This window comes from Corvus moneduloides, chromosome 20 (assembly GCF_009650955.1).
Source record: "Corvus moneduloides isolate bCorMon1 chromosome 20, bCorMon1.pri, whole genome shotgun sequence".
In the NCBI taxonomy this organism is placed as follows: domain Eukaryota; kingdom Metazoa; phylum Chordata; class Aves; order Passeriformes; family Corvidae; genus Corvus; species Corvus moneduloides.
This window is the reverse complement of record NC_045495.1, coordinates 4,695,668-4,720,116: the sequence shown is the minus strand read 5'-3', so window position 1 is coordinate 4,720,116 and position 24,449 is coordinate 4,695,668. Positions and strand designations below refer to the sequence as shown.

At 56.3% G+C, this 24,449-nt stretch overlaps 1 protein-coding gene across 1 annotated transcript in view; it reads right to left on the bottom strand.

The window, feature by feature from the left end:
- Nucleotides 1-24,449, bottom strand: part of SMG6 (SMG6 nonsense mediated mRNA decay factor) — a 105,738-nt gene that overhangs the window by 9,051 nt on the left and 72,238 nt on the right. The window contains 2 exon segments of the mRNA XM_032129869.1: nt 5,385-5,531; nt 8,491-8,667. Coding sequence (XP_031985760.1) covers nt 5,385-5,531; nt 8,491-8,667 — 324 coding nt within the window.

Sequence of the window (24,449 nt, the reverse complement as noted above, 5' to 3'; positions counted from 1 at the left end):
ATTCCAGCGTGGAGCTGCTGCTGCCTCCTCACCACGAGGAGAACAGCAGGTGGGGTGTCTCCACAGGATTTTGGGGTACGACAGGAGCTGCTCGTCCCTGGGAGGCACCAGACCTGGCTCCACCTGCCTTAGGGAGATGGAGAAGGGCCCCATCGACCAATGCAGAGACCCAGAGAGTGGCAAGTCCCTTGTGTGGTGGCCAAAGAGGTCAATGGCCCTGAAGTTGCAGGAAGTGGGGGTGAAACCACGCAGTCTCCACTGAACAGTGACAGTCCTATGTGAACACGAGCTGGTGGCAGGAGGGGACCCCCACCTGCACCCCAATATGGTTCCTGAGCCTGTGACTCACCCCAGCCCATGCAGGTGACCTCAGGAGTGTGAGCAGGCCGCTCTGGCCAGGGGGCATGGGGGTGACGGCGGGGAGGGCAGTACCCTCGTGGGTGGCATTTGCCCCGGCGGCCCTCGCGGCTGTACCCGGCCGATTCCTGGCAGCCGCCAGCAACGCCTGTGCCGGCCGTCACGTCCCATTCCGCTCGCCAGGCCGCCCGGTGAGAGAAGGACACAGGATGCGCCGGGAGTGAAAGAGCGAGGTCGGCGGGGAGCGTGCCAAGTCCCCGTGCACAGCTCCGGGCTGCTCGGGGAGCCAGAGGGAAACTCGCCTTTGCAGAGTTCAGAGGCCGGCAGCGAGATTTATTTTTGTTTGTGTGAGTAAAAGGCTGCAGAAGCCTCCGGCCAAGGGGTTTGGGGGAGAGAGGAGTGGCCTGTGATTCATGCGGACGCTGGCTGGCCCCACGCCAGAGATGAAAGGGAGCCCATGTGCAGCAGAACCGGGGAGGCCAGTTCTGCCTTAACCCTTCTGCCGGTCCGTGAGGCACGGTCCCGTGGGGAGGAAGGGGAGCATGGGGGTGTGAATCGGGATGCCCGCGTCTGGGACCTGGCTTCTGTGCTGCCAGGGCTGCCAGAAACCAGCTGCTGGTCCCACCGTGCCTCAGTTTCCCTAAAACGAGGACAGGGAGATGGTGGCCTGTGTGTCCTGCTGGGAGGTGGGGTCTGGAAATCACCCTGGGGAGCGCAGGGTGGATAGAACAGCGGAGGTACAGCCTCGCCCTGGCCCAAGTGTTTTGGGAGAGCCGGATTTTAGCTTCGGCTTATTTGGGTTAAACAAATAGGCTCGGATTGGCTCAACTCAGTGGCAGGGTGACCCCACAGTGCTGGACATGGCAGGGGACCTCTGAGGCCGGGGGCTCCTTGCCCTTCCCTGGGCTGCCAGCTCCACCCCCTCGCCTCCTGCACCCGCACACTGCGGTGTCAGCGCTGCTCCCACCCGCAGCCCCCTGCCCATCCCGCTGCTCCGGCCACGGGGGCTTCTCCCAGGAGCTGGGCCGGAGCCGGAGGTGGCTCCCCCGGCTGCCCCAGCTGGTGGCAGCACTGAGATCAGACACTTCTGCACACACGGTCCCAAATTCCCAGCTCATCCATCAGCTGGGATCACCTGGGGAATTCCCCGGAAGTCGATGCCCGAGTGAGGGCTTCCAGCGTGGGCAAGGCAGGGGTCCCCCAAAAGCCAGGACTTTGTGCAGAGCGGCAGGGGGGCATACTGAGGGTCTCCGCCACCAGCCCAGAATAGGAGAGGGCTCCACGCGGACCCTGGAGCTCCGCACACGGACCCCAGAACTCCTCTGCCCGTGGTGCCAGGATGGCAGAGAGGCCGAAGAGAAAACTGCCCCGCTGCCTTCGAGACAGGTCACACGGGGTCACGCCGCTCCGCCAGGACGGAAGGGCCACCACCATCCTGCCACCACCTCTCTCCTGCCACCACCCGCTCCCAAAGCCGGCGCCGCTGCCCCTTCCAGCTCCGAGCGCTCCGCGGGGATCGCATTTTCCAGGGCCGAGAACAATGCCTCCTCCAGCCTCTCTGCTCCAGGGCTTCCTCCTCCCAAGGTTCGTCCCCAGCGTCTTCCTCGGGAGTAAACGTGCCCCGTGCCTGGTAGCACACCGGGGCCGCCGCCGTGGCGGAGCCGCCGTGGGTGGGTGTGCGCCTTCCGCAGGCAGCAGGCACCGACTCCCAGGCAGGTGCTGAGCCGGCCGCGTGTGCGCCCGCGGCATTGTTCCTGCGGGGAGGGAGAGCGTGAATGGGACACGGCTAAATTTAGCCACTTACTCACACTACCGCCACAAAGGAGCGGCTGCATCTTAAGGGGGCGGCCGTTCCGTGGGCTCAGAAAGGACAGGAGAGCGGCTATTTTGGGAAGACATGTCATAATTGGCCGCCCCGGTTGAGCTGCTTCTGTAATGCTGAGCAAAACAATAGCAGCATCCAGAGGAAGAGCCTGTTATGTTTCAGGTGGGATGTTTTCAACCGGTCAGGAAACTCGACCGCTCCCAGCGCACGGCGGCAGCACAAAGGACAGGGGACGCTGAACAGCATGGACCGAGGGCTGGCCAAGCAGCAGGACATGCTGTGGGCTGGGGACAGCCCTGAGTGAGTGTGCTGCCTGCCCCAGCAATGCCGCTGCCACCTCTTCTTGTCCACCTGCCTGCCTGACCTCTCCTCCCTCCGAACACCTGGGCAGCACGCAGAGATGTGCCTGGTCTTTCACCTGGTCCTGATGCATCACTGCTGTCACCAGCTGTCACCAGCTCTGTCCCAGTGTGGGCATGTGGTGAGGGCAGTGGCAGGCTGGCAGTGGAGCCAGGGAGCTGCTCTGCATCTAGAGCTGCCCAGGGACACAAGAGACCTGACCCTGCTCTCATCTATCTTTCAGAGTAATGGTTTTGGAGTCTGTGCTCACGTGGGGAAATGGAGCTGAGCTGAGCTCTCTCTAAAGCTGGTGCTGGCCGAGGGCCACCCCGTTTGCCATTTGTCCTGCCAGGACCTGTGCTACCCCAGCAGCTCAAGCCACAGTCCTGTACACAGCCAGGACAGGCACAGGGACCTAAGGAGAGCAGTGAAGCTCAAATTCCCCTCAAGGTGTCAATCAACAGCAGAGCTGGGCTGCCAGAGACTGGGGAGCAGGGCAAAGGCAGGAAAATCTGCAGGGGAGAAAGCAGTGACTTTACCCATGAGAGGCACAACTCTGCAAGTCCCAGGTGAGGCCGTGATGCTGCACTCTCCTTGGGCACAGAAAGAAACCAGATAGCCAAGGCTTTGTCCTGCACCCCGGGGCACTGCACACACCATCACAGATTCTACAGGAGGCAGCCACAGAGCCTGAACCCGAGTCCCACTGCTGTGTGGGGAGCTGAGTCCTGTGTGCTGAGACAGGAGCCGCATCTGCCGGACTTGGATGGAGCTCTGGCGTGTCCCCAGAAAAATGAAAGGATGACTTGGAGAGCAGCTGACACTCCCTAGGTGGGCAGTGAATGAGAGGCTGTAACAGGGAAGGGAAAAGATCCCCAGCTCCCATGAAACACTAAATCAGCTGGGAAGAGCAGAAAGGTCAAGGATCACAGGTTATGAGGGAAAGTGGAGGGGGTGGATGCTGAGCTGGCTCCAACCTGGCCTCCCCTGGCAGCGTTTTCCACTCGAGCTCCTCCACCACTCCAGCTGCATGGTCAGTACCCAGGCAGGGAGAGGACTGGGGCAAGCACACATGTTCTGCTCCAGGCCATTCCCAGCCAGCTACGGCCTGGATGACTTTACCGAAACCCCAAGGACTTCTCCTCCACCCCGCGCCTTCAGACTCCAACTGCACCTCAGCTCTCAGCTGTGCAGCCCCTGAAGCTGCCCACACCCTCATTTTGACCTCGCTCTGCCTGCGAGCATCGGCCCCAGCACGGCCGGGGAGGAAGGGAGGAGCAGGCCGGGGGGAGAAAGCCCCTGACAACATCAGGCAGCCCCCACTCTCCCCGCAGAATGGGCAGCGGCCATCCCGGGGGGCCCCGCTGCAGCTGCGCCGCTTGCCGGGATCTGCTGCGCGCTGCCCTCCCCGAACATGTGCAGTTCCTGTTTGCTGTGTCTGTACAAGGCAGTGGGAAGTGGGGAATTTACTTACACCTCCCGCTTAACAACCATGGGAGGCTGGAAGGCTTCAGGCCACTTTAATTTACAGCCCATCTCTCCAATCTCTCACTCGTTTGGTTGCTGCTTTCTTCCTCCTTGTATTAACGTGACCCAGGTACCTGCCAACAATAATGGACTCGCTTGCGGGGGCGGCCCCTCCCTCCCGGCACACAAACTTCTACCTTCGCCTTGATATGAATTGCTCTGAATTCAAATGAAAAAAAAAAAAAGAAAAAAAAGAGACAAAAAAAAGAAAAAAAAAAGAAAAGAAAAAAAAGGAGAAAAAAGGTGAAATCTGAAAAGGTTGGGGTGGGTTTGGAAAAGCGAAGCGCAGTGGTTCTGGGCCCGGCGCCAGTAGCCCGAGGGTACACATGTGCAGGCTCTCCCAGTAGGGCCTTCAGCAGCCCTGTTTTACAACCACCTCGGCACACACTGCAGAGTTCACGCATATGGCCAGACAGATGTGTCTGGCTTACGTTCAAGGCTGGAAAATGAAGAATTATGGAAGTGAAGGGCCCTGGGCATTAGAGAGGGCGGAGGTGAGGGGGAGGGGAGCCAGGGAGAATTTTTCCTCTGCTGAGAAATCCTCATCTGGGCTGCGAGGCTGGAGGAAGAGGGGTTGCGAGCGAGGAGGCAGCCAACAGCCATCCATGCATGTGAGATTGCTCTTAAAGCAACAGGGTGCATCGCCAGGCGTCTGCTCCCAGTCCAACCAGTTTACTTCACCAGCTCCCACTGGGAAACACGCTCACATCAGGCCAGGGCCAGGCCAGGATCACCTGCATCCCGTCTGTTTGTCCCCATAACGATGGCAACGTTCTGGCTGCAGCAGCCCTTCGCAGACTATTTTTCCGCCGCTGGCTCCTGCGTGAACTCTGCCGTTCACGTCCCACCCTCTCCCTGTCTGCCTGTGCCCCGCTGCACAGGAAGGCTGATTTCTCACCACATCTCGCTGTCACAGAGCCTCTGCCCTGGGTGGGGGCACAGCTCACTGGCACACACACAGGAGCCGCTGCCCTGGGGCACAGCTCACTGCCTGGCACACACAGCGCTACAGCCAGCAGCTAAAGCACTGCCCTGCCACTCCTGGGTGTGCTGGCAGCTCCACAGGGAAGCTGTGTCTGGCTTCAAGAGGGTCCCCAAAACATTCATTTCAAGGCCTTGGAGGGCAGATCTTGCCCAGGGGGGGACAGCAAAACAGATTTGGACCTTCCAAAGGGCCAAAGCTGAGCTTGCTGCTGGGTTTCACAGAGGCAGCACGTGGCATTACACCCAGGAAGGTCAAGGTGCTATGGGACAGACATCCCAAGAGGCCATTGAAGCATGATAGGAAAACAGCTGTGCACCACTGGCACAGTGAGGTGGGATCAGCTCATCCTACCTGAATCTTGTCTTGACGGCGCTGCTGCTCAGCAACTTTCCTGGCCAGCGCTTGCTTTTTGGCTCTGAGCTCCTTGATGTCCATCTCTCCTCCACTGCCTTCAGTCTCAGAGTCATCTTCAAAGGCCTCAATCCTCACATCATCCTCCTTCTTCCAGGAAATGCAGAAAGAGAGAAAAACAGAAGGGCAATCATTGTAAGGGATGCTGGCGGCAGGGATCGTTCTCGTTCTGCTCTCCCTTTTCCAGCAGATAAATCCCTGTCAGGCACAGTCCATCACCCCTTGCTGACGGGTGACTATGTCTAAACATCCAAAAGAAGCCAAATTAATAGTAAACATTCAGGAAATGACAAGGTGAGACAGGAGGTAACAGGGCAGGAAAGGCAGCGACCAGGCAGGGCAGGGGCAGCCCAGCTTAATGCTCTGTTCTAAAATCACACCCTCTTCCTCACCTTGGAAAACTCTTCCCACAGCCTTGGGTGAGTCACTGATGTTTTATAGCCTCCAGTTCTGTGAAATCATGGTATTTCCCTGTCTCTCTGCTTTGCCTGGCTGTTCAGGCTGCACATCCCTGTTCAGGCTGCTTCTTCCCACCTCCCTGCACCAGGGCTGTATGAGGCTCCTCTAACACTGCCGCCTCATCCCACAGGGCACAAAGGCTGCTCATCCTGACAAGGAACCTCAGACTCATGAACTCAGGTGCCCTTCTCCATTTTGATCTCTTAAGTAGGCCAGAGAGATTCCCGCACCCACCCCAAAACTTCCAGCTGCTCTGGAACAGATGTTTCAGAAGGAGATGCTCAAAATCTTGATTTTAAAGCTCCACATGACGGAGCATCCATTGTGTCTCAAGGTCGCACATTTCAACAGTTAATGACTTCCTCTGTTAACATTTCCACCCTACTTCTAGTCAGCCTTTGCCACGCTCCTGCTGTCCAGGAACCTTGTCTTTGATGAAGTCAATCAATGATGAAGTCTCCAACCTCCCGCCCACACGAGCACAATCTGGACCATACTGCATCTTCTTCCTCTCCTAGAGACCCTTCCCTGGAGTTCCCCACCAGTTCTGCAGACCCTTCCCAGTACGCCTGCACTGCCTGGACACCCCAGAAGGAGCCATGCTGTTCCTCCCTTAGGTGGAGGCTACACTGTCCTGTCCCCACGTGCCCAAATCTCTGGGATACAGGAGGGTGGGAGGTGGTGGCTGGTGTCCAATTGGGCATCACTCACAGCCAAGTTCTGCCCAAGCTTTGCTGCTCTCCCCAGTCACTCCACACCCAAAGGGGAGCCCACAAGTCCCTGCTCCTCAACACATGTCCCACATGTGCTGCCCAGGAGCCCAGCTCTCCACTGCTGCCTGCAGACCCCTCATCTCATACAGCAAACCTTGCTCTGCTCCCCAGTGATCGTGGGTGGCCTTGCCAAGCCATGCCATTATCCATCCTCCCTTCTCTGCACAAAATCCAAGGGTTGTGATGGGGCTGGGAAGAGTTCCTAGATGGCACCTGGCCAGAAAGACCTGCTCTGAGCCCCTGGAGGGCTGCAGGAGACAGATCCTGCACAGAGGGGTAAGAGCAGGGCTACACTCCCTGCCCTGTGCAGGCTGCCACAACACATGTCAGCAGAAGGGACTCGTGGTCTTAATTTAGAACAACCCCAGCACTGCACAGTCGTGCACTCGATCATTTCACCCAGACCGCGCGCCCGCCTGGCCACAGAACCACCTTCTCTTCTCTCCTTGTGACCTTTCAGCCATGGGAACAAGGAAGATGGGAGCCCTCAGGCTCACTTCCCTCTGCCTGGACCACAGGGGATGGGGGGATGCTGCCAGAGGGAGAGTGTCACACCAGGGCCTCTGAGAAAAGCCTCTGTCTGCTGCAGATCTGCTGTGGTGGGTCAGGACCTGCTTGCCCACAGTGGTGGTGGTCACTCTGGCGAGCTGGAAGCTCTCTTGAGATCAGAGCCCAAGAGGGAAGCTCCTGGGTTGCATAACGAGCTCATGGAGAGATTCCCACAGCTGAGCAGAGGCTGTAGGGACAGGGCAGGAGGGAGCTATCCTTGTGCTGTGCTTGATCACAGCAGCAATTGGAGGGACTGGCCCAACAAAAGGACCCTTCTGGAGAACAGGATCATCCCCGTCATGACACTGGGAAGAACCTAAACATCCCCCCATATCCCACATGCCAGCTTGAAAACCTCCAGCACAGACAAAGATCCAGGTCCCCCACCTTACAGAGACAACTCCTGCTGCCTGGGGATTTGCTGTCCTCTGCTCAGCTGGGACAAGGAGGGTGCTGAGCACAGTGCTGCTCTGGGCTTCCCTGACTTTCAGTTCCCATGGGACAGAGACAAGGTGCTGTCCCTGCACAAGGGTGATACCCCTCTGGCTCTGAGTGCCCAGCCCCAGCACAGGAAGGGGAGCCAGAGCGAGCCTGGGCAGCACCAGGCCACCCAGCTTCCCGTTCCCAACGCCTCTGCTCCTCTCTCCTGTTTCCCTGGCCTTTCCAACTGCAAGATTAAACAGAAGAAAGGAGTCAACCTGCAGAGCGGCTGGCAGGGCCCTTAAACACACACACGGAGCCTGGAGTGAAGCAAGGCCTACAGGAACAAGCAAGGGCAGAAAAACAAGAGTTGAATTCCTTAATCACATCAGGATGTGAGAGGCAGGGGAGGGATGGGGCGCCAATGTCAGCTCTTCCTGTACGTGTGCTGGAGGCTGGAGCTCAGGCCTCCGCCACAACGAGCTCCACCGCTATAAACTTGATCCTGAAGCTGAACCCTGACACCCCCTCGCCCACCTCCTCTCCCGGGGCCGCGGAGCTGCACGTTATTAAAGCTCCCCCCACCCTGGGTATGAAGAAAGCAGCATCTGGAACTCATAGCGGCGCGCGAGATAGAGGCAGGCGGGCTGGGCTGGCAGCAAAGGGCACGAGCGAAGCACACTCGGGAGACAAGGGCTGTGCACCATTTGCCCCCCCCGCCTCCCCCCATAAAATGCACACGCAGCTAGGCCAGCTATAAATAGCGGGAGCTGCAGGGCAGGCAGAGGCTGGGCCCCACAGGGGTGATTCTTCCTTCACCGAGGCGCGCTCTTCCCGCACGGTACCTGATCTTCCAGTTGTTTTCCCTCTTGGCTTCCCATTTCCTTTCCCATGGCGTCTGGGACGGGTGCCACTGACACATATTTTCCACCCTTGAATGCCAGCAAAGGCTCTTCTTGTCCACAAAGGGCTTCCAGGAAATACTTCAGAACTGTGACCCTCTTGCAGTCGGCTGCAATAACCTACGGGGTGAGGACGAGGGGGTTGGGGAGAGGGAAAGGAAAACAAAGTCAGTGCAAAGGGGAGCGGATGAGTAACGACCAGGGAAAAATGTTCGGGATAGAAGGCCCAGTGGGATGCAGGCAGCACCACGGGGATGTGCAGCACGCCTCTCTTCTAAACACGGGTGGAAGGGGTTTGCCTTGCTTTGTAGTCCCCAGGGAAAAGGAAGCAGGCAAAGTCAGGACATTCAGCACCGATCCTGTCTTGCCTGCTGTGTGCACCCCAGGGCTGCAGGACTGCCAGGGCACAGCCAGCCCCATGCCCAGCCCCATCAAATGGGGGAAAATCCTGCTGAACCATGAGAGATCAGTGATGTGGCCTAGCCCTCTGTTTCATTTTGGCTTCATTGCTGGATTTGCCCCCCAAAGGCTGTGGAGGGATGCAGGTGTGAGAGTGAGAGGGTGAGGGCATTTGAGAAAAGCTGAGCCCCTCCTCACCTCCAGCCTGACCCCATCCCACAGGCTCATCTCACAGACCAACTGGGGAGCCCCATTGGGGAGGCTGGGACGGATCTGGCCTGAAGGAAACTCAATAGCTTGGGTAATTATCCAATTTATGAGGCTCTCAAATGGAGTTTCCAGAGCGCGGGAGCCCGGTGCCTCCACAGCCCCGTCCCGCGCGGCACAGCCTCGGCCGGCACCTCCGCCACGCCTGGCCTTGGCTCAGCCCTGGTCCCCTTGCAGCAGGGCTCTGCACCTGCACTGCTCTCCCCTGGTGCCTCCTGCTGACCGGTGCCACCCCCAGGGAGCTGCAGATTTATAGGCAGAAAGTCAACGAACGAGACTAAAAGCACTACACACTACAGACACAAAACCTGTGCTGATGCCCGAGCTTCTCCTGCTTTGCTGTGCACGTAGACCAAAGCAGTCTCAGAGACCCCCATCCCAAAAGGGTCTCTGCAGGCTCCCAGGACCGGGATTCTGAAGCTGGAGAGAGGGTCAGTGCCCCACAGCCAGGGACACACACCATGTGATGGCAGGCCCGGTCCCGGTGTGGTGGACACCAGCTTGTCCCCAGTGGGGCCGTGCCTCGGTGAGCCAGGGCTGGCAGCGCACCGGCCCCGCTGCACCAGGCTGCCGTGAGAGGAAACTTCTGCTCTTCCACAGCACTGCCAGTTTCCTCTCTGTGGGCTAATTTTAACCACCGTGTCGCTGCAGTGCGTGTCAAAAACCTGACCCTCCTCTGACCTCCAACCTCCCACCCTGGCTACTGCCGGCACGAGGAGCACCCTCGTGCACCCACAGCCGGGGTTGCCTCCGTTTGAAGGTGTCCCCCTGGAATCCTGTGTCTCCCTGTACCTGCGTGGAGGGGGAGGAGAAGCCCTGTCCTCCTCAGTCCTCCCCGTGGAGGCAGCTGCTGCTGCAGGGAGGTGGTGTGAGCAGGGTGATCACAAGAATTAGTATTTTGAGGAGCAAAAGATTCATAATCACTGATTCTGCACCTATAAAATGTGTCCAATGGGACTTAGGTGAGCAAAGGACAAGGTTACAGCAGCTCAGCAGTTCCAGGAGCTGCTGGGGACCCTCTTTCCCAGGACAGCCCTTTGCTGCTTGTGACACCCAGCCAGGAGCAATCCCTCCAAGTGTCACCACAGGAAAATTCCCATCCTCCTGGCTCTCCTTTAGGAACGACTGCGTGCAGAGGAAAGTCCAAAGGAAAGAGAACACGAGCAAAGTGGGAATGGCTGTCATGGGAAACATCCCTCCTGTGAGTTCCTGAGAGCTCTGGGCTGCAGCTGAGGGAAGTGGTGGAAACCTCACCACTGGCTTCACCCCCAGCTCCACAGGCTAATGCCATGGAGACCCAGTCTGACTCACACAGGGTAACTTCTGCCCAGGGTTTTTCCAGTCTGGGTATCTGCAGTTCTGTTGTGCTCAAACAAAGTGCCCACCACCACCAGCCACGTGCCAGGGGATGCCAGGATGTGGCCAACAGCAGCAGCAGCAGGGAAGGGGACACAGGAACTGGCTGTATAGGTGGGGGAGAGATGGGTGCCTCATCCTGACACCATTCCTGAGGGATTTCTCAAGACGCCTCTAGAAATAAAAGCCACATCCATGAGGTTTTCAGGAGGGGCTGGGTGCTGACACAGCTGCAGTGCAGCCATTGCTCCACGAAGGCTTAAATCTGAGCCTCTTGGATCAGGAATGATCGGGCAAAATGCAGAAGAGCTCCCTTCACCCTTGGCTGGGGCTGGGGACAAGGGCAGGTGGGATCACTCCTTCCTCCCCTGAAGAAGAAACCAGTAGGAAACACCAGATTTCCTGCCAAGCCAGCACAGCATATGTTTAAATCCAGCTCATCTGCTGGGGAGAAAAGAGCCCAACCAAAGGCCCATGACATAATGCCACAGCAACTCGTCTCATGAACACATTTTTCCAGCCCACATGAATGAAAAACAGGGAAGGAGCAAATGCTCCGCACATCCCCGTCACGTGCAGCCCTGCTCGGGGAGGACGCGGCAGAGCCCCAGGCTGCCGGCAGCCAGGCTGGGAAAGAAGTGACCCGTGACTGGCACCCAGGTCTCTCTCGAGCGGTGGAGAGGGACCTTGCGTGCCACCAAGCAACCCTCTTTGGTCAGAAACTTCCTGTTTCGGAGTGGAAACGCGAGTGGCAGCGCCGGGATAAGCGGGATGGCCGTGGAGGCACTCATGGTGATGCCAGCGGAGCGTGGTGAGGACACCAGGAGCTGTGCCTGACCTTCCCGAAGGAATGGGAGTATGAAATGACACGGTGGTGATGTACCGATGATGTGGCAGCAGACACCCCGGCCCCAGCGGGGGATAGAGCCCTTCCCCCTCTGACCATGCAGCGCGACAGCAGGAACTGAAAGCCTGGCTCCGAGTCACTGCTGGGTATGAAAATGGGCCTGACACGAACACAGCCGCTCTCAAAGGAAAACCGAAACCGAGAATTGCTGAAGTGGTCTGGTGCCCCAGTCCGTGACCCGGGCTCAGTTCCCCAGCGCCACCGCCGAGCCCCTCGCCACCGCGGTGCCTCTCGGGGACACGTGGCTGGGGACCAGGCGTGGGACCGAGCTGGCTTCAGCTGCAGCAGCCCCGACTGCCAGCCTGATCCCATCGGGACTGGAGGGGAGACGTTTCCAATCTCCTGCTCCATCAGACAGGCTCACCACCAGCTCCAGCACCAGCCACCCACTGGGGGCTGGCGGCTGCTTGGCCACGCTGCCGAGGCTCATTAGCCAACTGCTAATTCATGGGTCACACATTAACATACCGATCATTGAGTAAGACACAGCGGGACACACATTAACACGCGCTAACTGCCTGTAGAGACCCACTGGGCTGCACATTAACTGTACCAGCTGTTGTGTTTTCAAAGCCACTCTGCAGTGCCAGTGCCACCACGACCTCACGAGTGTCACCTCCTGCCAGCCGTGAGCGGGGTTCCCCACTCTAACCAGGGGTTCCCAGATCTAATGAAGCTGACTCCCTCTACGGGGCTGTACTTCCCCCACTGATAAAACAGGCAGAATGGAAAAGCTTTCCTGAGCGCTGTGGAGGGCAGAGGACTCCTACACCACATCACCACGTGTCCTCCAGGAGATTTAAGGGGAGGGAAGGGCCTCGCTCCGAGAGCTGAGAGCACTGTGCCCGAGGGGACACCTGCACCTGGTGCTGGCGGGGTGACACCACCAGAAACCAGCCCCGCTCTCGCTTTGGGTCAGAGGAGCGCCCGGAGCCGGGGGGGGGGGGGCCGCGCCTCTGCCCTCGGGCCGGCCCCACTGCTCGCACGCGGCTCTCTCGCAGCTCCGAAAATCGCTGTCACACCCTCCGCCGCCTTCAATCAACTTTTACAACTTGTTAATTTTACGCAGCGTCCTAAAGAGCAAACAACTGGGAGGCAGGAATGCAGATTCCTTCAGCTAGTCCAAAGAGCCTCCGGCAGCGCAGCCAGCTGGCCAGGGGAGCCCTGCTCAGCCGCGGGGACCTGCCACATCCCGGGGGGAGAATATGGTCTGGAGGGGGCTGCCGCACACCCACGGCAGCTTCTGGCAATGCCACGCTGCTGCTGGAGGTGTGTGGAGGGATCCTGGCGGCTTCTCCCTCGGCAAAACCTGAGACTCCACAAGGAAACAGGAGGCAGCGGCTCTGGAGAAGGGATTGCTCGGAGGACAGGCTGCCATTGCCGGCTCTGCATTCCTGTGTGCGAGGGGGAGACACCAGCACATCCTGACAGCTGGATTCAGAAGGGGGAAAGGACATGAGAAGTTTGAGTCATAGCATGGAGAGATCCCATCCCAGATTCGGAGATGGGAACGGGATAGGACCAGGATTCGGAGCCAAGCTCCAGCACTATCCAGCACGGGATAACACTGTTTTTGCCACATCATTTTAAACATGTCTTAGCTGAAGTAGCTGAACGATGCTGAAACCAAGTGAGCCCCAAACAATCTAAACCACGCAGCGACTGTGCTGCCCAGCTGAAACGTTTGCACTGACCCTGCTAAAACATGCAGGCAGGCCATGGCTCAATGCCTCCCTGTGCCCTCGGCCGCCTCCTCCCATCCCTGGGGAGCCAGCTTGGAGGAGGAGCACCGAGGAAAACGCCTCTGTTTGGTCTCGTCCCTTCTGGGTTTTAATCTCACAGGCTCGCACAGAAGCTGGGCTGGGTTTAACCCTGGACTCATCACAGCCCAACTCCTCTGGGCTCGTTCCCCACCCGAGGAGCCCCTTGCTCTGCCCAGCCCCAAATAAAGCTTTGGAGGGGTTTGGCCACCTGGGTAGGGAGGACAAAGGTGATCATGCCAGCTGGGCAGAGGCACTCACAGCTGGATGTAACCCTGGTTTCAGCAGCTGAGAGCTGCCTGCAGCCACAGGTCTCTCCAAGAAACTTTTAATTTCGACTAATCCCACAAGCAGGCTCGGTGGACATGGTTCCCACGTGCCTGCAATGCTGTGTGTGACCCGAGTGAGCAACTGTGGCTGCTGCAGGGACCAAACCAAGGCACCTCTGGCTTGTGTGGATCTCACTGCTGCATCCTGTGCACCAACCAGAGAGCACATCTGAGGAAAGGATCTGCCACATCCATGCCAGATGCTCCATCACAGAGAGGAGCATGAGAAAACACCCAAGGAAGACAGAGAAGTCCAGAAGAACCATTCCAGTTGCTCTTCCCCGTGACCACTGCTGGAGAACCACTCTCCAAAGAGAAAGTGTGGTCATTGTCTTATCCTAAACTCTCTCCCAGCATCCTGAGCCTCACACAGGCACAGCTCCAGCCTCTGCACTGGGGCACACAGTCTCAGACGAGTCATCACAGCAGATGTGCTTTGGCCTGGCAAACACCTCCGTCTTTCCAGCTTTAAAGGCCACACAGCTCAGCCAGGACTGGCCTTTAAAGCTGGAAAGCAGCACGGAAAGGGAGCCAGCTGCCCACCATCACCAGGCTTTGCTGGGCTTGCCTCATCCAGTGCAGTGATGCAGAGAATACACATGGGTGACATAAAGGTGCAAAGTGACGGATCTGAGCTGAGTCACCCAATTTTTGGGGTCAGAGACCAGAGGAAGCCCTGAGTAGTCTGCACAGATTCCTGCCAAGGTTCTGGTACCTGTCACTGCTGGCAGCTGTAGGACATCAGGGTGAGACCCAGTGACACAGGGGGAAGCTGTGAGCAGCTCTGGGGCTTGGAGCCAAAATACCTCTGAAGGTCCTGCAGGAACCTTTAGTTACTTTTGTGGAAGAATCAACACCAAAGCCAAAGCAGATGCTCCGGATGGAAAACCATCCTCCAGATCCACCTAAAATTCCTGTGCCCAGGATGGTCTGGAGGGCTGACACAGCCCAGCCTGGGACTAACTGCTTCCCTGGAGCTACACAGCCTGGAGAGGAAAGTTCCTGATGGATTCCAAACCAACTTTTGGCTTTCGCTGATGCTTGGAAAGACTTGCCCTAATGTCTTATTCACCTGTTACATGTGCTAAAGAACCTCACTGTCAGGTCCAGGGAGCAGCAGCATTTTGCAGCACAGAGCAGTTGGCTCCAGGCTGCATCCGACACCTCGTAGGCAGGAGGTGGCTCTTCAGCTTGTTTAATTTTACCCCCACTAGAGCAGTCCCAGAGAAGATGATGGGATACAGGAAGTTTCCAGTGAGTAATGGGGATGGTTCATCTGGTTTGTGAGTGTCTGATTCTCCTCATGTTCTCAGGCACTGCTGCCAGTAGCTCAGCAAGGGCCATGGGCTCCTCCACAGCGTAAAATGGTGCCTCCAGTGAGACACTGCAGGAATTTCTGCAGGAATTTTCACTGGAGAAAGCATTTGCTTCCACCCACCATGGCCACATGTGCTGATCCCCACAGCAGTGACATATCCAGGGCATTTCTACTCTTCAAGGTGAAGCCTTGAGCACAGGACCACACATTTTAATTGTCTGTCATGTGAACAAGGGGCTGAAAAGTCACAGCTGTGAAAGAGGCAGATGACTCCTGGAGAAACAGTGATGGCACACAGGGACTCCCTGTTACAGCCACCTCGGTGCCCTGCTCTCTCCCATCCCACCTCCCAGCACATCCCCAAACTTCCCAAGGAAAGAAAGAGAAAAAGTCAGGCCACAGAGTAAAGCCAAGCGCGAAGGAGCCCGCTCTGCTCCTCCCTTGCAAATCCTGCCGGAACACGAGCTGGGGAAGACAAATCCCTGAAATCCTGCTCCGAGCCCACGGTCCCAGGCTGGGGAAAGAGGAAGGCAAGCTCCTTATCCTCAGCAAAGCCAACATGGCACCACTGACAGCTTTCACAGGGTATGAGCTGCTCTCCCTGCCGCAGGAGCCTCCAGCCTTTTCCTTTTCGGGGACTGGGAGAATTTATTTCCTCTGCCATTTCGGAGGATGCCTGCCTTGCCAGAGATTGTTTTGCAGAGTTCAGACAGATAAGAAAGTGGTTAGCAGGCTCTTCGGTGGAGGAAGGGAGGATTGCTTAGTAAGGGAAAGGCAACCGCTCTGCTCTCAGCAGCCACACGCTGCCCTTCCTCTGAGGCCACCCCTCCAGAGGATCCTGGTGTTGGGGACAAGGCAGGGCCACCCCCACACCTCTCCACCCTGGGTGTTTTTCAGGTACATCTGCTCATGGGGCCACGCTGGTGACCAGAGACTGTGTTCCTGTGCCAGGACTGGGATCTGTCTCTCCTGGAATCTGGGAAATGCGGCTGATGAATGTTCAATCCAACATCTCGATTGCAAATCTCAGGGCGCTCTTGCGACAGCGAGAGCCCTTTCTGCAGGATATGTGGAGAACAAAAAAAAAAGGTCAGGAGCCCAGTCCAGGCTGCCCATGCTGTGGGGACAGTGCTATGGTTTTCTGGCACCCTCCCTGTTCCAGAATGTGTCTCTGGAGCGGTGGCAGGAGGGAGCTGGCCCAGCTGGGGGGCTCACAAGGAGGAAACCCTGAAGATTGACCAGCAGATAACTCTTTCCCAGGAACTTCCTCATGGAGACAAGGGGAAACTGCCCCATGATTTGACCCACGGAGTAACTCAGAGATTCCTGCCCCATGGGACAAGGTGCCAGTATCACCGAGTGCTGAGACAGTGGGAAGTTGGGTGGTGGAAGGAAAAGCCTGACACCACAGGAACGGGGGAGGAGGGATGGCAATCTACAATATAAAAATACCAAAGAAAAGGTGCAAACCAGAGCTCACCCTGACAGCCCCTACCTGCCCTGCCTGCACCATCCACCTCTTGCCTTTCCAGTGTCACCTCTGCTTCAGGCAGAGAGGAAACTGTGGCACAGTGGACTTCCACCCCCCGAGGTGTTCATGGGCCCACCGTCTCTCACAAACCTGACTCCTGACCTCGGCAGCAGGAGGGAGAGGAGAGGCAAGAGCTGGAATATTCTGCCTGGTCCTGGCAGAGCTGGCTGGGAAGCCATTTCTGTGAGTTTACACAGCTTATACGTTCTCCATGCAGTTCCTGGCCGCCTTCCATCGCAGATGAGAGTTTTATGTCGAATTTTAAGTTTGACCACAAATATTTAAACTTCCTTGGACCACAAATGCTGTATCTTCTTTGTGGTTTAGTTGGCACCAAATGAGTATTTACAGATCCCTATATGTCTGTCTGTCATTTAAATATCTCACGGAGGTGCCAAAGGCTTCCAAAGTGGAGGGGCTCCTCCAGCAGACCCCTGATTCCCCCTGTCTGATTCCTCCCTGGCAAAGGTGAGGGAGAGGTGCAGGCACTGGCCAAGCCCTTGCAGAGGGCACAGCTGCTCTGGGCTGAGCATTTCATACTTGCACTCTATTAAGTTTTCTTTCCAGAGAATGTCATCTGAGATCCCACCGTAACTTCCACAGTTCCCTGCCCTGGTGGATACTTGAACTGGGATGAAAGCATTTGGAATTTTCTCCTCTTCTTTTAGGAAACTGAGTCTACAGGAGACTGTTTTAATGAGAACCACTAAAACCTCCTAAAGCAGCACAGCTCCCACCTGGCCACTGCTCGCAGCCTCCCCACAGGGGTTTTCACTTCCTCAAACACCAGCGATTCTCAGCGGGTGATAATCCCAACCTGCTGAACTGGGATCCTGCTCTAGGTAAACTGGTCAGAGTGGTTAGTGCCAGTGGCACAACAGTATCAAAAGCAGGCAAGGTCGTTAGGCCAGGAAAATGCAGCCAAATAAATACCATAAAATATCCCTCCTAAGCATCCTGTGCCAAAGGAATTTGGTGTTGCTGTTACATGGAGCTGGATGGGGAGCACAGAGCTGAGGGTGCCTGAGCTGACACCCAGCTGGATGGGTGACCTATGGAGAGCAGCAGCCCAAAATCTGAGTTAAAGCACGCATCGGTTTGAGTCAAGTTGTGTGTGTTTCATTTCCTTCAGACCTTTTAGTCTAGGGCACAAACTGGATGCTCATCCCACCAGTTTCAGGGGAACTTTAGAACGCGGGAGATGCTGCTCCTGCAACACTGCTTTTCCCATTCCAGGGATCCACAGCACCGTCCGGCCGTGGCAGCACTTGGGGAGCTCTCTCGCAGCTCCCACCACACCTTGGGGGACACAAAACAACGGCTTTTTTGCCCAGGGCAAAAGCTCCAGTGATGGCTGCCCACATCAGAGGAAACAGATACCTGAGTCAGAGCCATGGGATGAGAAACCTCTGCTCCACAAACCAGAAGCCAGATGGAGCAATGTCAGTGCCGAGCTGCCCCGGTGCTGCTCGCATGCCTCCCCAGCCCTGGATGCTGCTGAGAAGCTCAGGGCACTCCAGCTCTGCTCGGCTTTGGGAGTGGAAAGAGAAGCAGCTTTGCTTTGAATTAACAAAGCCCTCGTGGAAGAGCAGCTTGCGGGGCTGCCGCGTGCAGGGAGGAGCTCCTCCGACTGCTGGCTGCTCCATCGGGGCCAGCACTGAATTCCCTTGAAAACAGAGGGTGGGGATACAGCAGGCAATGGAATAACACCAGAAAAATACCACCACAGCTTGGCTGGCTGCGACACCACAGCCCCAGAGATGTTACCAATACTGGCATTTCCCCCCCGCCCCGCCACAAGAACCGCGCTGGCAGCGCGCTCCCGGCTCGGGGCAGGGCGGGAAGCGGCTCACACCATTTCCAGCAGCCACTTCAGGGAGGGACAAACACTCTATTTTGCTTTACAGTGAAATGCTGCCACTTAGGGGACTCCCGATGACGTTCTTGTGCCTGAGAGCCGATGTCCTCTTCCAGGAGGGGCTGCTCCAAGCAGGACATGCTCCATTAGCCTACCAGAGAGAGGTAACGTTCGGCACTGGCCCTGAGCTCCAGCCCATGTGGATCCTGCTCTGCTTTAAGGAAGCAGCAAGCACAGCTCTGCTACTTATACCCAATACTCAGCTCTTCTGGCAAATGATTAATGGCCTGAGCCTTGCAGTTGCTTGCTTCCAGCTGGGCCAAGAGCTGCAAACACACCTAGGGAAGGGAAGGGAAGGAGGAATTGGAACGTTGGCTTGGTGGGGAAAGGAAAACTATTCGCTGTGTCTTTGTTTTCGGGAGAGCTCCTCCTCTCGGGAGTGGGATGCTGAGTGCAGAGCAGTGCCCCTGCCCCGAAACGGAGGAACTGAAGCAGAACAATAGGGTGGGGACTCTGGATGGGCCCCGACAAGTGGGGTGGGCTGGAGCAGGGGCACCGATCCATCCTTTTGACTTCATTCACACTTACAGCTGCATTAGAGACATTTCCTGAAAGCACAGTAGGAAGAGAGGGGTATTCACTCACTCCACCCTCCATCTAACGCTGTCCTCGCGATCCAGCCGTGCACCGAGAGCCAATTCTGGCCTCTGGCAGAGCTGCAGGCCAGACATTACAAGCGCTGGTGTGAGCAGCACAGGTCCCCACCCGATGAGCAGCGCGCAGACTTGGAGCACAAAGGAGGGGTGCAGCAGCCAGCAGAAAGTAAAAAAATAAAAAATCAATGTAGGGAAATGCAGAGCATTGTCCAAGGTGGACAAGAAGGTGTCAAGAATGGGATCTGAGTGTTTGGCTCCGGGACGAGGAAAGGTGCAGCCAGTGGGTGACATCGGATGAAACAAGGCAGCTCGTGCTGGGAAGGAGGGCAGTGAGAGCCACGCTGCACGGGGGCCTTGGGGCAGGATCTGAGCCACAGCGCTCCCACCCCGGGGCGAGCGCACGGCCGTGTCCCCAGCACGTCATCTCCCGGCGATGCCATGACCTGCACCGGGAGCAGGGATTGGGAACAGAGCGGTGACGAGCCCTGCGCCTGACTCACCCCGGCCCGGGAGCCTGCGCGGCCCCGGCGCATCGGGAGCCTGCATGTGGAGCCTGAAAAACAACTTTTTTTTTCCCTCTTTTCTTAAAAACAAAAAGCCAGACGCCCTCTGCCAGATCTGGAGTTACTCAGGCTGACTCACAGCAAGGCTCTCCTGGCTCTGCTGGCAGTGCCTGCACGTACCTGGAGTGGGCTGTGCAGGCTGTGCTGGTGGCACCCACGGTGTCACACACCTGGAGCTGTGGCACTTCCCCGAGTGCTGTGACAACAGCCTGCTGCAGCCAAGCTAATTATTTTCAGCTTCAAACTTCAACCATTTTTGGTGAATCCCCGAATGAAAAAAAAAAAAACCCCAAATAAATGAAGACTATAATTTTTTTTTTTTTTTTGTAAATGGGAAAAGTATTTCTTTCATTCTCCCATAATACGAATCCAGCAAACATGAAAAACATGAACCCAAACCAAAGCTCAGACATCACATCTGGGGAGAGACCAAGCATGGAAAATTTTAATCCAAAGGTTAATGTTTGGGAAGCTCCGAGTGTGTGAAAAGAGGGGTTAGATGGGTGCTGCTCCGCGGCTCGAACAGTTATTGCCGCCAAGTGGCGGCTTTCAAACGGTGCCTGCCTGCCCCAGCCCAGGCACTCGGGGTCAGGAGCTAAAATAGAAAACAACTGAAATCACTGGAAGCAAACAAACACTCAGATCAGATGCTGGAAAAGCCAAGCGATGAAGGAGCCAGCAGCAAGAAATGCAACTCGAGCCCTGTGACTGGGAACGGCCTCCTGACTCGCCCGGGGTGAAGCGCCCCAAACCACATGGTGCTGGTGGCCCTTGTGACCCTCTCCTGCTCCCAGAGCCCTCCTGTGCCACCTCCAAGATCACTTGACAGCCCTGTGACACTCCTGTCCCAACTGTCACCTCCATCTCCTTTGCTCACTACTCTGCAGGGTCACACTTTAGTGGTTGTGACACCTTGGGGCTTTTTCCACCTCACACTTTTCTCACCAGAACCACCATTTCCTGCCCAAGGACAGAGCACCCAACTCTTCCCCTGCCCCCAACTCTTGCCTTTTCCCCCAGCCCTTCCCCCTTCACCCCACCCCAGCAGAAACAACCTCCTTGTACCTGCCCAGAGCAGCATCTCTGCTGCTCTCCTGCTCACTCCACCCTTGCACCCCGAGCTGCTGGGCTCCTGCACCCTCAACCCTGCAGCAGCTCTGCCCTCTGAGCATCTCATGCCCCCGTTTTCCCCACATCCTGCCTCCAAAATGCCTTTGTCTTCATCTTCTGCATTAGATTATGCCCTTTCCAGACTGCTCCTTCCAGACACTAGAAATCTCTCATCCCCAAAGCTCCAACAGAATAGCATCCTAATTGCCTTTGTTAGGGATGGGGCCATGTCTGTAAAATTGCCACGGCTGCTGCGAGGCCGGGTCGGCACTAACAATAGCTTAGAAGCTCCAGGAGTTCAGCGTGGAGCCCTCCCACACTAAACCAAACACAAAGAGAAGGCACCACATGTCTGCAAAGGCGGCCGTGTCAGGTGGGTCGGAGCCCGGCTCCCGGGGCTCCCCGGGGGTGGGAAGGGAAGGCACGGCCCCGGCAGGCGTGAGAGCATCCGGCAGAGCCACGCTGCATCCAGAGGGATGCTGGCCGGGATGCTTCCTGGGATCAGCCAGGACAGATGGGCTCCAAGGAGCTGCAGCATCCCTGGGCTGGGCTCTTCACTTGCCAGAAGGGCTGGGCTGCTTCTCTCCGGAGTGCCAAGCCCAACAAGCTCCTGCCCAGGCAGCTGCTGCCTGGAGCCACGGGAATGTTTGGTTTTAGGCATGTCACTAAAACAGAGTTGGGGTGTCATGCATTGCTCCCTCCAAGGTGGTGGTGCTGACCAGAGAAGTGTAGGGATGGATGATGGGAGTTCAGCTCCTAACATGCTAATTTTGAGGCTGCTCAAGGTGTCAGACACAACCAGGCTGCTGGGGGACACACAGACACTGGCCAGAGAAGAGGAGAGGAGAGGGGGAACTGTCAGCTGTTAGCAGACAATCTCTGAAAAAAAGGATGGGAAAAGCATAAACTAGTGCACAGAAATGGAAATGGTTCTTTAATAAACCACTGGGTAAGGTAACTCAGCTTAGAACCAGTGCCTTGCTTGGCTGAGCCCAAAATCCAGGCACCTCTTGCTCCCTGACCGCACTCTGCAGGTAAAACCCTAAATCTGCTGAAAACTAACCTCAGAAACATGGAGATAAAAATGAAAAGGCAACAGAAGTGAAGCTGAGGGAAAACACCAGGAACCTCTATAGACATGTTTCTCTAAGCTTAGCCCAGAAAAAAGGCTCTAAAAGCACATGTAAAGCACCTCTGTCTGGGCAGGGGAAGGGAATGGTGATGCCAAGGGAAGACCCTGAGGAGCAGCTGAAGGGAAATCGTGGCAGGGCTCACCTGCAAAGGCAGGGGAAGTGTGTGATGAGAAACGTGAGCAGAGCAGGCTGGCAAAGCCTTGGCTCAGGAGTGGGCTCCCTCAGGGTTTGTGCTCATGGCAGCATGTGCTAGCATGCTCAGAGGAGTCCCAACAAAGGCCAGGCAGGCGTGCTCCAGCTGCCCGTGGACCATCGCTCCCTCTCCTCATCCCTCCAGCCAAGGGGGAAAATGTAATCAGAGCAATTTCTATTAGCAAGAATATAAAGACTTGGAAGCTCTGGGCTGTCTCTTGACAACTAATTAATTACCAGGTAGCATCCCCTTGAAGCTGCCAACACAGCACACACAAGTTCCAGCACGATTTAGGGAGAGGGATGAACTTTACAATAAACTCTAGAATTTTACTTCATCTCCCGCCACCATCTGAGATCCTGGGGGAACAGGAAGGGGTGGCAAGAGGCAAAGTCTGAAGCCATCTGGGATCATCATTAACTCATTCACTCGTGGCCTCTGAAACAAGAATGCTGCCGACTTGTGCTGTGAGCAGCAGCTTCCAGCCACATGAGCTCCTCGCATCCTCCATTTCTTAAATGCTCTTCTGCCAGTTTCTGCCATCCCTGGCAGTCCCCTTGCCTGTCCCCCAACTACCCCATGCTGTTTTATGGGAGGAAAGGAGTCTCCCAGGATCATTCCCAGAAGGAGGACACAAAGGGACAAAGGCTATTTGGGCTGCAGAGGCTGTCAGGGAGAGCAGTGGGAGCTGCTGACCATTGTCTGTGCCAAGTTTTGTCAGGATATCTCATACAAAAAAAAAGCTAATGACAAGCTACGGTTGAAGATCAGGATGTGTGACCTGTCAGGGAGCTGGGCTTGGGCAGGCAGGACCAAGAATCTCAGAATGGTTTGGGTTGGAAGGGACCTTAAAGATCATCTGGTTCCAAGCTCCCTGCAATTAAACACTCCCGTGGTTCAGTGTAAGCCCCGTGGCAGCACTGCGAGGTCTGAACTAGGAAACAAAACATGAAATGTGAGGACATTCAGGGACAGTCATCCCAACGTAACACTTCTCAGGCTCTGAGCCTCAGGGAGATGGAAGATGCTGTTCAGTGTGGCACAAATGGCCTGAACTACCCAGTTTTGTCTGCACCCAGGGTGGTATAAAATTGACCATCAGCAGCACCTTGATCAGCACAGGGGGACAGCGCTATGCTTGAGGACTATCTTAAGGAGACATTTGAAATGTGACTACTCTCCCACCACTTGAGACAACCCAGGCAGCTTTTGGGAGCAGAAGCCTCCATCTCCCTGCTCCAGGCCACAGCTCTACTGGTGGCCATGGATTTCTCCCTTAGACACCAGCACAGCCACAGGTCATCTTGCTCAGGTGCAAATGTTCTGGGCTAAGCCAAAACATTTCTTTTCTTTTATAGATTTACTTGATGTAAGTCCAAAAACTGAGATGACATCAAAGAGCCCATTGAGCAGATCCCCTCCAGAAACACACGGGGACTTTACCTCGTTAGTACAAACACGGTTCCCCTGCAGACTTCCTGGGAACAGCTGAAGCAGCACCGCACTTCAAAAACCAGCCTGCACATCACAGGGCTGGGGAGGAGCTCAGTTCTGGCTCAGGATTGTTGTCAACCCTTTCAAAGCCCACGAAGGATCACACACAGAAATTGTCACAGCCCTGGGGGGAACAACTTTCTCTTTGTCCCCAGGAGATGGGCTGTAGAGGCAATGACAGGGCAGGAGCTGTCACAAGGAGCAGTCGGGGAGGGCGTGAAGTCTGATGTGAAGGAGAGAAAGAGAAGACTTAGAGGATGGATTTACCCCTGCTGGGACTGGTCAGTGATTGTTTCCCATGAGCTAACAAGAGGAATGAATGTCCCTTCAGGATTTCAAGCCCGTGCCAAGAGTCCATCTTTCTCTGAGGGATGGCAACTGCCAGCAGTTCTGTCCCCGCTGCAGTCCCCAGCTTGGATCTGCTGCTGGCTGGGGTCTGAGGTCACTTCCAGAGGGACACAGGAGACCTGCAGGAGCCCAGGCTAAGCCGTGGCATGGAGTGACAATCAGGAGATATGCTGCTTCCTGGAAGAGTTGGAACTGATGTGCAAATAATGGCAGAAAAATGTGGGGCAAGAGAGGGTTAGAGAGAGATTAGTCTGGGGCACACTCTGGGAGATACACAATGTTAAGTATGAGGGCAAAGGAAATGAAAACTGGAAACTCAAACATAGTCAAGAATCCAATCCCAGCCTGGGCAGGAAGTTTACACTCTGCTTCTAAATATACATGTTTTTAAATCAACAAGCTTTCTTGTTCCTCAGCTCTACTGTACATCCACACGGAGAATGAACCGGATGGAGGCACTGCCAAGCTCTCCCAGAGAGGTGTTCTGTCCACGAGGGACAGGGATGGGCGACAGGCATCCCTGCCATGTCCCAGCAGGGAAGCAAAGGCTTCCCTGCTCCTGAAGGTGCTCTGGGAGAACAGAATTCCCAGCTCCAAGCTCCCTGCTCGGCACAAAGCACCCAATCCCTTGCAGGCAGACTCCCCTGTGCTCTCCAAGTGCCCATGAGGAGAGGGAACAG